Source organism: Diadema setosum, chromosome 15, assembly GCF_964275005.1.
Source record: "Diadema setosum chromosome 15, eeDiaSeto1, whole genome shotgun sequence".
Taxonomy (NCBI): domain Eukaryota; kingdom Metazoa; phylum Echinodermata; class Echinoidea; order Diadematoida; family Diadematidae; genus Diadema; species Diadema setosum.
In genome coordinates this window covers 29,847,880-29,863,733 of record NC_092699.1, presented here as the reverse complement: position 1 = coordinate 29,863,733, position 15,854 = coordinate 29,847,880, and the positions used below count along the sequence as shown (strand labels likewise).

At 38.3% G+C, this 15,854-nt stretch overlaps 1 protein-coding gene across 1 annotated transcript; it reads right to left on the bottom strand.

Moving 5' to 3' along the window:
- Positions 1 to 658: 658 nt before the first annotated feature.
- Positions 659 to 13,866, bottom strand: LOC140239229 (ryncolin-2-like). The gene is made up of 6 exons (XM_072319107.1): positions 13,770 to 13,866; positions 10,733 to 10,921; positions 5,625 to 5,726; positions 4,759 to 4,898; positions 3,659 to 3,920; positions 659 to 1,260 (listed from the first exon to the last, which is right to left on the bottom strand). The coding sequence occupies exons 2-6, from the start codon at positions 10,890 to 10,892 to the stop codon at positions 1,025 to 1,027; spliced, it is 900 nt and encodes a 299-aa protein (XP_072175208.1). The 5' UTR covers positions 10,893 to 10,921; positions 13,770 to 13,866; the 3' UTR covers positions 659 to 1,024.
- Positions 13,867 to 15,854: the final 1,988 nt, after the last annotated feature.

The window sequence follows — 15,854 nt, the reverse complement described above, 5'->3', positions numbered from 1 at the left end:
GAAATGTTTCCAAATGTCAACGAACGTGAGGAAGTTATCAGTCTACAAATGTATGCTCAGCTTCCCGTGACATGGCGCAGACCGGATGTATCATATGACTTTACCATAATCTGCAGAGTATATATATTACACCCATCCGACTACAAAATTCCAATGTCTTTGAGTGCCAGCTGGGCAAGCCTATTTCTCTGTACGGTCCCCCCCCCCCACCCCACCCCACGTGCACGCTCACATACACTCATTACCATCATCTTCACAGAATGGTGATGATGTTGCGGAGATTTGATAAAAGTTAACATTTTTTTTTTTTACAAAACTATTGCACATAAGAATGTAAAAGTATGTACAGCTACTAATATGACAGGGGCCGCGGAACATTTTCAGTGTGTGGGGGGGGGGGGGGGGGCTGCGGGACCGGGGGGAGGGGTGGCAAGGTCAAGACCCCCCCCCCCCCCCCCCCCCAGCTTAGACGGGAAGAATCTAAGGGCTGAATCTTTGGGAATTGAAATTCATGAGTGTTGTGATTTTTTTTTTCGATTTTTTTTTTTCGATTTTTTTTTTTTTTTTTTTTTTGACGAACCAAAAGTGTGGGGGGGCTGCCGCCCCCAGCCCCCCCCCCCCCCCACTTCCGCGGCCCCTGTATGACTTTGCACAAATAGGTCAAAAGAGTTTCTCTAAATGAGATTTGTTTTTGATAATCAAAAAAAAAAAATCAAAACTTGAATTTGAGTACCTTTAATTCAAGTATTGCATATTCCTTTCCAGAATTAAAGACCATCGATCTTTCCGGGGAGGGGGCAGGGTAGGGAGGGAAGGGAAAACAGTACGCGTCTTCATTTTCGAGGAAAGAGGTAATTTACAATTTGCAATTTGCATTATCATTATCATTTCATAATCATTAACATCATCACTATTATGATCATCATGCAACAACTTTGCAGATCTAGCTCACAGCTCACTAACACTGCTTGTGACGTAATGGTACGTGGTGCTTCAGCCACTGACACCGGAAGTAATTCGACGTTCAGTTAGGTCTGAGTTTCATGGATGTGGCAGCCATGTGCTCGAGATACCAGGATACGAAGGCCGATCCTTTCGACCCGACGCTGACCCTCTCATACGGTGAGTTCAGCGCTGCCCTGACGACGCTCCCGTACCAGAATCCACCCCGATTATCAACGGCGTACGACTTGCTCGAAGGGTCGTTGTCGCGATCACGGGTGCTAAACTCTGTGGCGTTGATGTAGGAAAGCGCGTCTCCTAGATTTGTAACCAGACAGGAAAAATCACGTTTTTTTACCGAGTTCTCGCTTTGTATATCAACAGAACAATGAGTGCTTTAAATCTGCGACGCGAACGCTCAGACGATGCCTCTTCCCAGTTCCCGGGATGTGCAATGGAAACTGCTGTCTTGCGCAAGGGAATTTTGTTGTTATTATTTTCATTTGTTTATTTACTTATTTATTCATTCATTCATTTTTTGCCTGAATAGTATCGTCTTAGCGTTTGTATCGCAGATCTAAGGCTCGGTGTTGTTGATTAATCAGAAAACCGTGTGTGTTGTTGTCATTGCAGTAATTCAGCACATGCTGTAAAGTCTCTCAGACGGCTTAGGGCTACAGAACATCACCATCTCAACATCTAAACTACCATCTCTCATGTCTCTTGTCATGTTTTCATGCTTGTCAAAGATAACTTTTATTTCATTTTCAATTGTCCTTTGTACTCATAAGAATTTGCCTTTTGTCGGTTCGTATATATCTTGCAAGTACATATGTATTTTCATGTGTATAGAGCCTAGGGTGTTTTCATTGGAAATTCAATAAATGAAATGAAATAAGATATGATATAGGATGTTGGTACGCATAGGCTGATGTAGATGATGTTGCACAGTCAAGCATGTATTATAGTTAAACAGGAGACTTAGAATATAGTTTTGTGAAATAAACAAAATCTATGAAGTATAAACTGATATGTTATAAGTATAGTGAATGGTTACTTAAACAGAGTCGAAAGTTCAGATGGGAAAACGCCCTGAAATAGACACGGCTAGATATTTTAACAACTAGTTAAAGGGTGTGTACAATTCTGGTCGAGGTGAGGATTTAGCTTTTAACATTTTGTGAGATATTCAGATGTCAAAGACCATGCAATTCTAAGGGGTATCAAAAGTTTATTTGATGAAAATCGGTTTTGAAGTGGCCGAGATATCCAAAAACAATGTGAAACAAAGAGATCCTAATGTGGCCTGTAGCCTTTCATTACTATCACTTTTTTGATATCTCAGTCATTTGAAAACCAATTTTCATCAAATAAACAGTGAATCCTTCTTGAAATTACAGGCTCTTTTATATTTCATAAGAGGTTTCTCATTATCTCACTCAGGAATGTAAAAACCATAAATCCCGACCTCAACCAGTACTGTACAGCTTCTTTAAGCGGGGAGTTATACCACAAATATTTAATTAATTGTTCTCAGTGAATGAAGAAGTACTAAAGGAACATAACTATCAGCAAAGTTTAAGGAAAATTAGGCATTCAAAAGTTATAAATATTTACAGTTTTGTTTAAATCCATGCACTGCCAAGTATCCGTTTTGTTTTGCTGTGTGGATAAGCAACGTGCATTGACACAGCGTTGAAGTATACAGGACATAATCGTGATCGAGGGTTATTCCTGGTGATATTAGTTAGTGTTCAAAGACAATATGCCATCGCCTGAGATGTAGATATGGGATGTTAGCTTTCTTTGCGTAAACCAGTCCTTCTCAGCATCGTTTTCAGAGAAAAGGAAATGTAATCGCCTAGAATGTAGGTATGGGATGTTAATTATCTTTATGTAACCCTTTTAAACATTGTTTTCAGAGAAATTCTTGTAAAGTGGCAGTAAAGTATATGTTTAGACAGATTGCCAACTTTTGGTAACGTATATATGTGTAGTCGGATCGGCAAGAAAGTTGTTTCATGAACGCAGATATGTCGCTTGAAAGGATCAATGAACTTATGAGACAATAGAGATAATTCTTCTCCTTGTCGCCATATCTCAACATCCCAAATACTGTCTCTCCTTGCCTTTTGTGCTGTTATTTTGAACAAAACAACAACAACAACAACAACAACAAAAACGAAACCGGTGTAACACACACACACACACACACATACACATATGTGTATAGATATATGTATGATATATGAAGATGGTCGCAAAAAGGGTTAATTATTAAAATTCGGTCATTAGATAGAACAAAATAACACCTTTATACAAATTCTCTTTCTCTCTTCCAATGGGGTAGAAAGACAACTTCCGTCACCTATGTCCTTGCCCTTTTCACATTACGATGGACTGCTCCACTTGTAATGTAACAAGGAATATCCTTGACGTCATAGTAAACAAAAAAAAAGATATTAACATTATCTTATTATTTTCTGTGTATGTAACAGCTCTAATAGAAAATCTCAACTTACCATGAATGGAGTTGACGCGTTTTGCGAGCAAACGCTTCATAAAAGAAAATAATGATAATAACAACAATGAATAATAATAAAAGTAATAATGATAATTGCATTTATATGGGTTTTATATGGCTTTTACACGGATGTTTTTAAGCGTTTCTGAGGTGTTTCTAAATATACCTAAAAAGAAAAAGAAAAAGGCTCACGTGCGTTCCCACCAAGACCATCAACAATGAGCCTGAAGTTGTCGGTTTCGTCGGCGACGTAAAATTCGGAGGCAGTCGAGTTGGTCGTCGAGCCAGATCGGGCCTCAAGATCGATCCGCAGCCCATAATCTTGCTGCTGGGCGAGGAGATGGATATTGTCGTTACCCAACCAGAACTCTCCCGAAAGGTTCCCGAAGCCCGCCTTGTAGTTGCTCCAGTCGAGGTCAAAATCGACGCTGCCGTCAAGGCGACGCTGAAACAGCTGCAAAGTACACAAATGTATACACGCCGAAGCCAGCTAAACTTTGTGGGTGTTTTTTTTTTTTTTTAAGGTGAATCATATTTGCAACTCTTAATTCATTGATTAACTGATATAATTTTTGAATTTTTATCCTACATAAATGAAATACAAAGCCATCTGAACGAAGTGATTGAGTACAACGTTGTTTGAATCTTATAGTTGAAACAGGTAAAGATATTGTTCCGTGGTAATACAAAATGAAGACCAGCAGGTGTTGTGCATGCGTATACAAATTTAAGAATCACTTGTACCTTCCGTTCAAAACTCGTCTGAGTTTATGACGGAAATTTTGATGAGCATTATGTCTTGTAACATGCTGGTATGCACGTTCATCTCCTGTAAATATTATATACTAAAATATCTTAGAGTGATCCGTGAGGTCACTTCAAAATCAGTGGAAATGAACATTTTCACTCAAAATTCACTCCAATTTTACTCTAAACTTACTATTTTGTGATATTCACTCCTTCAAGAGTGAACATTTTCACTTCTTTTTTTTTTTTAGACGGAGAGAGAGTACCCTGATGAATGTAATGTGGGATTACCCTCCCCTTCCGATATATTTCATGTTGAAGTTTAGACTAGTCAAAGAAGTTTCCAACTGATTCAATCACTTTAAAAATAAATCAATTCAAACTAAAAATATATATTATAATACTTACGTCCTGTTTGCATATTGCACGCAAACCGGTAAGTAGCTTCTATATATTTATTGTTGGCCTGCATTGACGTGCTGTTTTTTTATTCCTCTAAGTCCTTCGTTTACTTTCTTCCCTTCATTGCTTGTTCACGTACTTACCAGCCATCCGCCTCCGTCCAACACCATGTCGCAGTAAACATCGACGGGCACCATCTCGGGTCCGATGTTGACCGTGTACACTCCGCTCGTCACACAGCCAGCGTTCTTCATTTCAAAGCAGTCACGGTAGGTCCTGTCCACTGCTTTGACAATGCATGTAGAGGTGATCGGAATAAGCCAGTTCGCATTTCAACTTTTCCACTCCACGAAATTGCCCCATATACACTTACAGAGAATTTCACACGATATTTCTGGCAGAAAGAAAGTGCACTTGACTTACCTCCTTCAATATGGAGGGAGACAATATTACTTTTAACATAATACCGCTATCGATATGTAGAAATATGCAATTTTCATTGAAAATGGAAATTTTGTGAAATTCTCCTTATATTAGCTTTATATTGAGTGGGAGTAGATGTGGCCTTCCCTTCCAGGTATGACGGCACATGTTTATTATAATCAAAAGTTGTAAAAATTCATTGTTATCATTAACACCCAGTGCACATTTTCCTCAAGCTTAACCTTGATTTTTAAAGCTTATCTACATTCACCAAATCCATTTATGTTTTGGCTGAATTCCTCTCAAAACTAGAGTAAATCATATTGCACTGTCAATATTGTAATTCATCAAGATCATTTACTTCGCCGACACACATTCAATTCATTGCTCTCTACTAATCCCTCTTCGGAACTGTGACAACATTGATACCATCACATCCGAACTAAAAACCCGATTTTCAGAAAAAAAAAAATTCAGAAAAATGGGTGACATACTGTGGAAGCCGGGCGCCTTTGAGTGTTTTTTTTTTTTCAGACATATGACGCTGTATAAAGGCTGATCATCATCATCATCATCATCATCATACCTGGACAGTGAGCATGAGTGCAGAGTTCCGGACACAGACATCGGTGACCACTCGGGTGTTCTCGGCAAACTCCGCCGTCGAAACAGGGATTCTTGGCGCATTCTGAAAGCCAACAGCATAATTCAAGCAAAAAGTTAGTCAAGTAGCCTACAGTCCGACCTTTCTCTTCCGACCAAATCGGGACCGGCGCCCTCGGCCGAATATCATGGGAGAAGCATTATGTAAACATGCACGTGCAGCTGTCGACCCAATGGTCGTGGTAGTAGCTAAGTAAGTAGAACATACCGGAACAGTGGTGTAATCTATCCTAGCCTACTCAACAACTGCTCAAAATGATAACTTTCTGTAGAAACTGAAACATTTTTCTGTTGGGAATATTATAGGTAAATCGTGTGAGTATTGTAAGAATTCTAATTGAGTTTGAAATCACACTGTTGTCGTCTTCACTACGTGAACACATCCGGATGATAGCGAAGTCCGGATAAGAGATAGCTGGATAATCCAGGTCGGAATTATACTCTGGTTATCCGCCTTCGTATGGATCTCAATCTACTTCCATTTTTTTTTTCATTGTATCATTTCTCACTTCTTCGTTCTTTTGTTAAACTCGGAATGAGTCCCATTCAATTCAAGAGAAACATTTCAATTTTTTTTTTCCTTGGTAGATGTTGGCTGCTCGGTCCTTTAAGTTTTTAACTTGATATGATATTAATTTATTAGTATGCGTTTGTTATGTACAACGTAGGCCTCATCACTTTGGGTAACTTCCTACACTGAAATACTTAAAAAGAGAAGGATAAAGAGGCAAATTCCATTTTCGGCACAAAGGAAAATTTACAATTATAGCTTTCGTGCTTAAACCAGAGGGAAGGTAGAGAAGGACTGTTGCGACACGGATTGTCGCCCCTACACGGATTGTCGCCTCCTGCTCGGGGCGACAATCCGTGACGGGCGCTGGCGGCACGGATTGTCGCCCCCTACACGGATTGTCGCCTGGCGACAATCCGTGACGCTTGTGCAGTTCCCAGTTTTTGACCTCGAAGGCGACAATCCGTGTTGGCAAAAAAAAATTGTTGCGACACGGATTGTCGCCCCGTCACAGATTGTCGCCCCGGGCTCGGGGTGGTTCCTCCGGTATTAAGCTTTGGTGGGATGGGTATGACTGGTAAGTTAAGCGTATGTGTGTGTGTGTGTGTGTGTGTATTGTGAGCTGCATGATATGTGATGTGTATGATTTGTTGTGTATGTGTGTGTGTCTGTGTGTGTGTGTAAGTGTGTGTGTGTGTGTGTGTTTGGAGTATAATAATACAATATGTAGAAACTGTGCATGTGTGGTGGTCATAGTGGTAGTGGTTTGTTTGTCTGTGTGTATACGTGTGCCTGTATGCTTACGTGTGTACATGTGGAATATAGCGGCGCTACTGTGGCAATACAAACGCCTTCAGAGTGTATGAGCACGTGTTTAAAAAATTCACACCAGCGTTGATCTAAAAATAGTATGGGTGTGTAAACCAATATCAGCGGTGAGGCAGGCTAGGCGAGAGAGAGACCGAGAGAAAATACATACGAAGGAGGTACCCTCCCCAAATGTTATTTGTCTTTGTTCATTTTTCACTGCAGTCATTTTCTTCCATCAGTCTTATAAACTAGAACGTCCATACCACTATTCTTTGTCCCAGAATAGGTTTGGCATGCTTTATGCATGAGCGAATAATTTCCACACGCCGTAAAAAAATTTGTCAATCGTTAGTTGATTTTAGCACAAACGAACTGCCATTGCTCACCGCTAATACATACGTAATACAAACAAACACCAACAAACACTCAAACAAATCCTCACAATGCAAATAAACCAACTCAACACTTTTTTCCTTGATATTCATTGATTTCATTCAAATCATTCATAAATCGACTCATTCTGGGTGTAACATGAAAAAAAAAGTTACAAATGGCAATTCGAAACAGAAACAAATCCATTTGTCAATTTGTACCACAAATAATCTCACTTCAACATAGATAACTCGATTATAGACCAACCCTACTAACAATTTCTTCACGAGAAAGTTTTGACATGTAGGGCCCTACCAAACCTATATTCCTTGAATACATTGGTTTGGATCATGTAACACCTTCTTACTTACAAGGGCATATACATAAAAAAAAAACCACACACACAAATACATTACACGAATCTAGAATGAAATCAGTCATAAAAAACCCGACCACCCCCTCCCCTCCCCATCCGAAACAAATCTAGGGCCTACATCTATCCTAAATATTAAATCCTACCAACATCTGTCATACCATTTATAACTATCCTTCTTCAAATCCAATCCCCAACCCACCAACCCCTGATTAAACAAAATCTAAATCATCCCACACCCACATTCACCAACCCAAATACATACACACACACACACACACACACACACACACACACACGAAGGTTCCGTTATTCCGTAGTTTCGTTTTTTCCGAGGCTTCATTTTAATATCCGAAACACACAATTCCCTATATACCTAGAGGTTCGTTGATCCAAAAATGAAATTCGGAATAACGAACCTTCGGAATAAAGAGCCTTCGGACGAATGAGCCTTCAGAGTAAGAAACTTTTGCAATAACGAAATGTAACCCCCTTCCCAGATACCGACGCACACCCGAACCGATACCACATTCCTTCCTGATGAAACGATTTCCCAATGTTGATAAATAAGACATAATGGACCATATGCAGAAAAGCAGCATCTGCCCGCACGCAAGCTCCACTCCGAATTCATAATTATACAAATCTGCCAAACAAACTCATCAAATTCAAAGCTGCTGATAAAATCAATATCAACGTTTATGCCAGCAACAGCTTACTAGTTATCCCTCCCCACGCGCAGCTAAAAAACACATACGCAAAAAACTGACATAATAAACACATTCTTCCATCACACACACACACACACACACACACACACACGTACAAACGGACACTAAATTATCATGTGCACGCGCACATACACACTTCCTTGAAACCTCACCATGACTTTTTACATGGCATGTTTGCATGGATGTAGCCATGTAAGTTATGTGTTAGTATTTCAATGATTATGTCCAGAACGATATTACCCAGCAAAATATGCTTCGAGGGCGGGCGACAATCCGTGCCGCCAGCCCCCTACACGGATTGTCGCCAGGCGACAATCCGTGTAGGGGGCGACAATCCGTGCCGCCAACGCCCGTCACGGATTGTCGCCCCGAGCAGGAGGCGACAATCCGTGTAGGGGCGACAATCCGTGTCGCAACAAGGACTTTAGGTGAGAATTTGACAAGAAAGTATGCACGCAATGTATAAAACCATATATATGCATACGTTATAGACTCAATCTTTTGTACACATGCATGTATAAGCTTAATTCACTGGCTTCCCAAAATTAATGTTGTTTATAATGTTGTTTATACACTGTAAAAACATCGGTGTTAGATTTAACACCATGGGTGTTAAATCTAACACCGATCAAACTTCAATAGAGGACCACACCCACAGGTGTAGAAAATGTATTGTAACGGTGTTAAAAAGTGTTCGCCTGGCACTTCGTGGTGTTAATTTGACACTGTGGCTGGTGATATTTTTGACACTGCGCTAGAGTTAATTCAATAATGACACCGCATGGTGTTGATTTGATATTGGTGGTGTTAATTTCAATGGTATAACACCCGTCCAGCTTCAATAGGGGACCACACCAACTGGTGTTACTGTGGTGTAAATGTATTTACAGATTTTTTCAAAAATCAAGTACTTTATCGGAAAATTCTCCATCGTCTTGTTGAAGTTCAAAATTAACAAGAAGTGCAGTAACTAAGAAACTATTCAAAAAACAATTTTAAATTTTGAAATGACACCCGGAGGTGTTAATCTAACACCATGAATGAGCACCGGAAATTTAACACCAGCTCGGTGTTTCATATTTAACACCGGACTTTTTGCAGTGTAAATTGTTTATTTGGTAGATGTTTTCGGTTCATATGACTCGATCGTTTGACACAAGGTAGGAGAAACAAAATTGCACTATACATAATATATCGCTCCTGCGTGAGGAAAACTTTACGTCACTCCTATCTGATAAACAACGACGACTACGAAGAGGACGACGACGAAATATAGGCTAGTACCTGACCGTATAGCACAACATTTGACTGGGAGTCCAAATGCAATCAAATCTATGAGCCTTTTACTTTTATTTCATTGTAAGAAAAAGAGAAATAAAGAGAAAAAACACACTGCTGTCATTGTTGGGGTTTCCATAACTAAAATTGCCGCTATAACATCAAAATCTAATGTAAGTCTCACCGACTACTTAAAACCAGTAGTAAACTGGATTTTTTTCTAATCATTATTATTACTGTTATTAGAATGGTTTATTTGGTAAAAACATGCAAAATCGTAGCCCGAAGGCTAAAATGCATTGCAGTGACATATAAATACCTCCAAATAAAAAAACAAACAAACACACACACACATTGACCTACACAAAATATCCAAATTAGAAATCACATTTAAATATACATGTATTGCACAACACCACATATTTTACCAATGATATACGAGTATGACTATTACACAGCATCCTTCATAATATACTTATCAACAACAACGAAAAAGTCAAATGATATTCTAAAGATATACATTATACTTTACACAACACCAGAAAAAAAAATCACTGGACCGATACTACATAGAAAGAAAATATCTATAACCAAATCTATTCGTATATCACCATTGTATGTTTCAATCAATAATTCTGTACCAAGGAATCAGTAAAGAAATAAAAAAAAAAACATGGTTCTTTTGATCCAACCCATATTAACATTTAAAATTACGCTGACACAATCACGCATCCACACTGGCACCCGCATGCCTATACAGTCATTGCGGATCACTGCGGTTTACACATTAACTACCTGAGAAATCATGATGTGTATGATAATAATAATAATGACCGAGATATATTTATTCTGAGAAAAAACGATGTAACATTTCATGACCCAATTTCTTTTTTTTTCTTTTATTGGCTTGTTTGTTTGTTTGCTTTTTTGTGGTCAGATACTGGCTCTATGCTTACCGGGCACAACGCAGATATATTTCTTCTGAATCTTGGCCAGTTCTGGAAGAGCAGCCGATATGACTGGATGGTCACTTGTGATGAGCTTTGGGACGAGTTGAATGGGCCGGTCTCCATACCCCGGATAAACCAAAGACGGACAAGATATCTCCCGGATCATTGGGCACTCGTTATCGATAAAAGCCGATACTGTTGATAGATGCACAATAATATTATCCACCGGCCGATGGAGGAAAGAAGAACACACAATGAATATCGGCTGATACTCTGCGTGCATTATCATCTGTATTATTAATTCTTAGGCTTGATATGCACAAATTTAGATGTCAGTGATCGGTGATTATTTCCTGTAAAAGTTATAGATTTGATTTATTCCATTGCTCTTAATGCCATGCATGATATGACTGTATTATTGGTGATATTTGGTGTGAGGCTAATGTCTTACACCCAAAATGTGTTTCCACTTCATCATTTGAAAATGTAGTACACTCTATTTTGTATATTAAGCTTGAGAAATGAAATATTGTAGGTCATAGCCAATCATCATGCTTGTATTGATGAAGCATGAGAAAGTCCTGGCAATCTTACACACGGCTCACATGTTGCACAGCTGCCTTAAAAATTCTGACAATAATCCTCTTAGAAAACGATAGACGGCAGCAAATAGTTGTTAATGTTTCATTATCTCATCAGCTATAGCGAATCGTGGGAAAAACGAATATAAGAAGGCATGGGAAGTTTGAAAGTTTAAATTGTGTGAGCTGCTCTTCGATAGAGAACATATTGTTCATATCAAGTTAGTACGTATCAACAAAAAAAAAAAAAAAATGGCGAGTAAATCCCAATAAGAGAGCCCACGTCCATATTGCGTAAATTACCGGGAAAAAATGAGCATGCAAGCAATGTAAGTGAAAATTGTGGCTTGTACGAGTTTTGATGGGTATATATTCCTTGTGGAGTTACAAAAATTTCAAATGAGAATCGCAACCTCTCGAAGATTGATTTTTCCATTGCGAATAACATAAACTATCACCTATACGGTTTGTCGGTGGAGGCCATAAATTTAATGAACAATTTTCACGTCGATGATTGATATATTTATCCTACAAGTATAGAGATTGGACGTTACAAATTGATTTTCGTCTTGCATCGAATTGTGGATTGATTGCTCTTAATATTGCGCAAAAAATAAAAAGAAAGAAAGAAAGAAAGAATATGGTGTGATGTAACAGTATGTCGTGATATCATTGGGCCATGTTATGACTGAAAGATTTTCTAATACTTTCTCTCCATGTTGCCGTGTTCCAATTATTTCCTGCTGTCCGTCCTTGTGTGATGGCAAGTTCCCGTTTTTCGCTATTGTTCTAAATAATTGCCCGTGTCCAGCGATGATTTATGATACGTGTACATGTATAGCTAATCCAATTGCAGTTGAACTGGTTCTTCCATACAATCGAGAACCAATTAGAAATCTAGATCTTATGTAATATAGGTTTTCCCCATCCATTTTCGCACTTTTGTCATTCAATTTCAAAGATTTATTATTCAATTTCGTCCCGAGAAGCACGTGGAACGCAAATCCTAACTTCAATTTCGTCAATTGTCATTGTAATTCGTTTTTCGTCAAACATTTTCGAAGACATAGCATTCAAAATCGTCCATTGTCATTCAAATTCATCCCTCCCGCTGACGGATCGCAGAATGTGAAGATCAAATTCGTTTTTGTTCACACAATTTCATGAATTTTTTTCATTCAAATTAGCCAGATGCTGTCGTATGCGAGACAGTACGTCTGTTTGTATCAGTGTGTACTCGGATTGCTTGTGTGTGTGTCTGTATCTGTGGTTCTGTGTGTGTGTGGGGGGGGGGGGGGACACTTGTGTGTATGTTAACTCCTGAATGTAAAATGTGAACGGTTACAGAAAAAAATACATGAATGACTGGGAAATCACACAGGATAGAGATATGAGACGAATATGAATGAAAATTCAACGAAAATGATTGACAAAAGACGAAATCGATCTGGCTGTTTTGAGTACTGCGAGAGAGACTGACGAATTTGAACTGTAAATGACGAAGATGTATGCCAAATGACTAAATTGAATGGACTTTATTTGAAAATCAACGACGAAAGACGAATTTGAATGTAAGATTGGCCTATTCCCGACATCCCGCGACGAAATTGAAGTACAAGTTTGTGAACTTGAATGAAAGAAAGTTTGAAAATGAATGGGAAAACCTATATATATATATATATATATATATATATATATATACATATACACATACTGTATACTATATATAAACACAAATTTCGATCGGGAGAGAATCCCTTGCTGTTGGAGTGACAAAACCTTGCATCTCAAATCTGTGGAATTTCCAGGAGAGTGCAAAAAACATGGCAGCCAGAGCGTTATTGCAAATGGGATCGCCTTTCCTGTGACATGCCATGGCGGCTTCATCTTTTTCTGGGGGCAAGACGGCTATAGGTTTTGGACCGGACATCACTGATCATCTGGCAAGTAATCAAATGAAGTGATTTCCATCAAAATTTGAGATACAAGGTCTTGTCTGCCCAGCGACAACATGTAGACACAGATTACACAGTATATATATATATTTTTTTTTTTTTGGGGGGGGGGTACTTTCCTTCTGTCTGCTTCCTTTGACCATGCAAATTCAAAATTGCCTTCAGTTTTGGCTCAATAAGATCATCATTACACTGTATTTTCTTTCTTTAATTTGGCACATTTAAAGTCAATGAAAAAATGGCATAATTGAATATCATAGAATATGTCTTCGTTTCAACAGTTTGCCCTATTTAATTGGTGGCACCCCCTCCCACTTCCCCTTAATTCGTAGGGGATGAACATGACGTAGTTTAAAGTTACCGTTCTTCTTTACGTCATTCACGTTGGCTTTCTTTCCTCTATTCCGTTTCCAAAGGAAAATGCAACTTCATTGAAACAATTGCACACACATAAAACTGACTTAATCACTGATGTTGCAGAGGAACTATAGTAAATGTTTGTCTTACCTTCCTGGGTGGTATATGCTGTAAGAGTCAGAGAAATGGCACACAGGAATATCTGTAAGAAAAAAAAAAATGATACATTTCATGAGTACAAGCGTGTAAACGTGACGCAAAGGAATACGACTAGCATTACAAAACCGATACATTGCATGAGTAAAAAAAAAAAAAACTCAAGTGTGTGAGCTCGTAACATACGAAGATCTGCAGATACTACATGCAGCATGAATTGGTGTTTAAGCATTTGCAATTAAAATTCTCTCAAATTCATTGACTGGTTCACAGTACATTGTATACAACCTTTTTTTTAGTAAACCTCTTTTCTCTCTCTCTCTCTCTCTCTCTCTCTCTCTCTCACTGAACATGAAAATGCAGTTTGCCGGTTTGCATGTAGGTCCTACATTGCATTATCTTTATCTGTTACCTATGCATTTTTTTTTTCCAAATGCAATTGTATACCCAAGATCTTTGTTACAATTTGTTTTAAAACATGAAAATAAAATCAATTGAATTGAATTGAATAGTGTCAATTTAAAGTGGATATCTATCCGTATTTTAGTTTCCGTGTACCTCATTTCGGATTTGCAACTTTTGCTTGATAATTCTGACAATTGGGCCTGGATCTCTTTTTCTTTTTCTTTTTAATCGTGGCGTGGAAAGAGAAAACACAACCACCAGTATAACAGATCGTTAATCTGAACCTCGCAAAGATGAGGAACTACTTAATAATTCGTTGGCTTATTCATTAGAAAAACATAACATCAATTTGCTGCCAGATGAAGGCAAATTAACTCTTTTTTATAATTCTGTTTTGTAAATTGAATAGACCTACTGATAAAAAATAATGACCGACAGTTTATTGGCCAGCTACAATATACTGTCATTCCCCATCTACATGAACTGAACAAGTTTTATAAGAATCGAATCCGTTTCACAGTTCAGATACCTTGTGTGGTTTAAGCCGACCGTGGCAAACATCCCTTCTCGGTGACGATGTTGAAATCGAAATAAGTTCTTTATCATAAAGTAATACGGCGCGGATGTTATATCTCTTTTCTGCTGAAACCATGAAATCAAATTACCTATAGGATTTTTTTTTTCTTTTTGAGCAAAATGTTAAGATATTTGAAAAACACAAAATGAATGACTCACCATCATCTTTCCTTTACCGATTCCAGATTTTAATAAAACTGAAGATAAGATCCAAATGTACAAGAATCGTATTTTCTTTTACTGGAGAAGGATATCTCTACTCCTGTCTGCAGCGCTTCTGGTATTGGACTTGAACAAGCTGGCAAGCAGCAGGAGTAAATTGAACATCTCATTGATGAGGAGACCAATGCATTAAGTGTTAATGAACTTGCTAAGGCCGCGCTCTTATATCTCGAGATAGACCACATGAAGGGGGGGGGGGCAGAATAAAGTAAGCAGAAACAAATACAGCAATAACAATAATGACGTAGGGCACCATTATTCGACGCAAATTGATATCTGACGGAGCAGTGCCTTCTTTACAATGTATCATTGTAATACGTGTATAATACGGTATTGGGACGGGGACCTCAATAGCGATTATGTGCACGCTACGAAATGAATCGCTCCTATTGGTCCATTTAGAGTGACAGTACACACTTTTTTTCCATTCCTAAGCCAATACGATTTACCCTCCTGGCCGTCATAACTCGTCCCATTATAGAATATTAATGCGCACTCGCGTGCGCACTCTATCAGAGTACATGATTACACGCATATTCCTACATGCATAACGCGACAAATATATTCACTTGTACTAAGCAATGTAAGATAACCCAAGCTCCAAATACACTAAAGTTTTAAGGGTAAAGGCACTTTCGAATGCCAATTTCAAAGTCAATTCGGTATTCCATTAATTCATTTCAACAATTAATACTGATTAAATTAATGACAACAGCGAGGATCTAGCATGCGATTAAAATAAACGTAAGTTAATATATAATATATTAACTATAAGGAAATTGAAGTGCTTAAAATTAAGAAGTAAATATGCAGAACATGAAAACAAATTTAGACATACATGAACGCAATAGAAATGAATAGATTTTACGAATCTTT

Coding starts and splice junctions, on each gene's coding strand:
- LOC140239229 (XM_072319107.1), bottom strand. CDS start 10,892: ATGATCCGGGAGATATCTTGTCCGTCTTTGGTTTATCCGGGGTATGGA. Junction 5,727..10,732: donor ATATATCTGCGTTGTGCCCG/GTAAGCATAGAG, acceptor GTTGGCTTTCAG/AATGCGCCAAGAATCCCTGT. Junction 4,899..5,624: donor CACTCATGCTCACTGTCCAG/GTATGATGATGA, acceptor TTGTCAAAGCAG/TGGACAGGACCTACCGTGAC.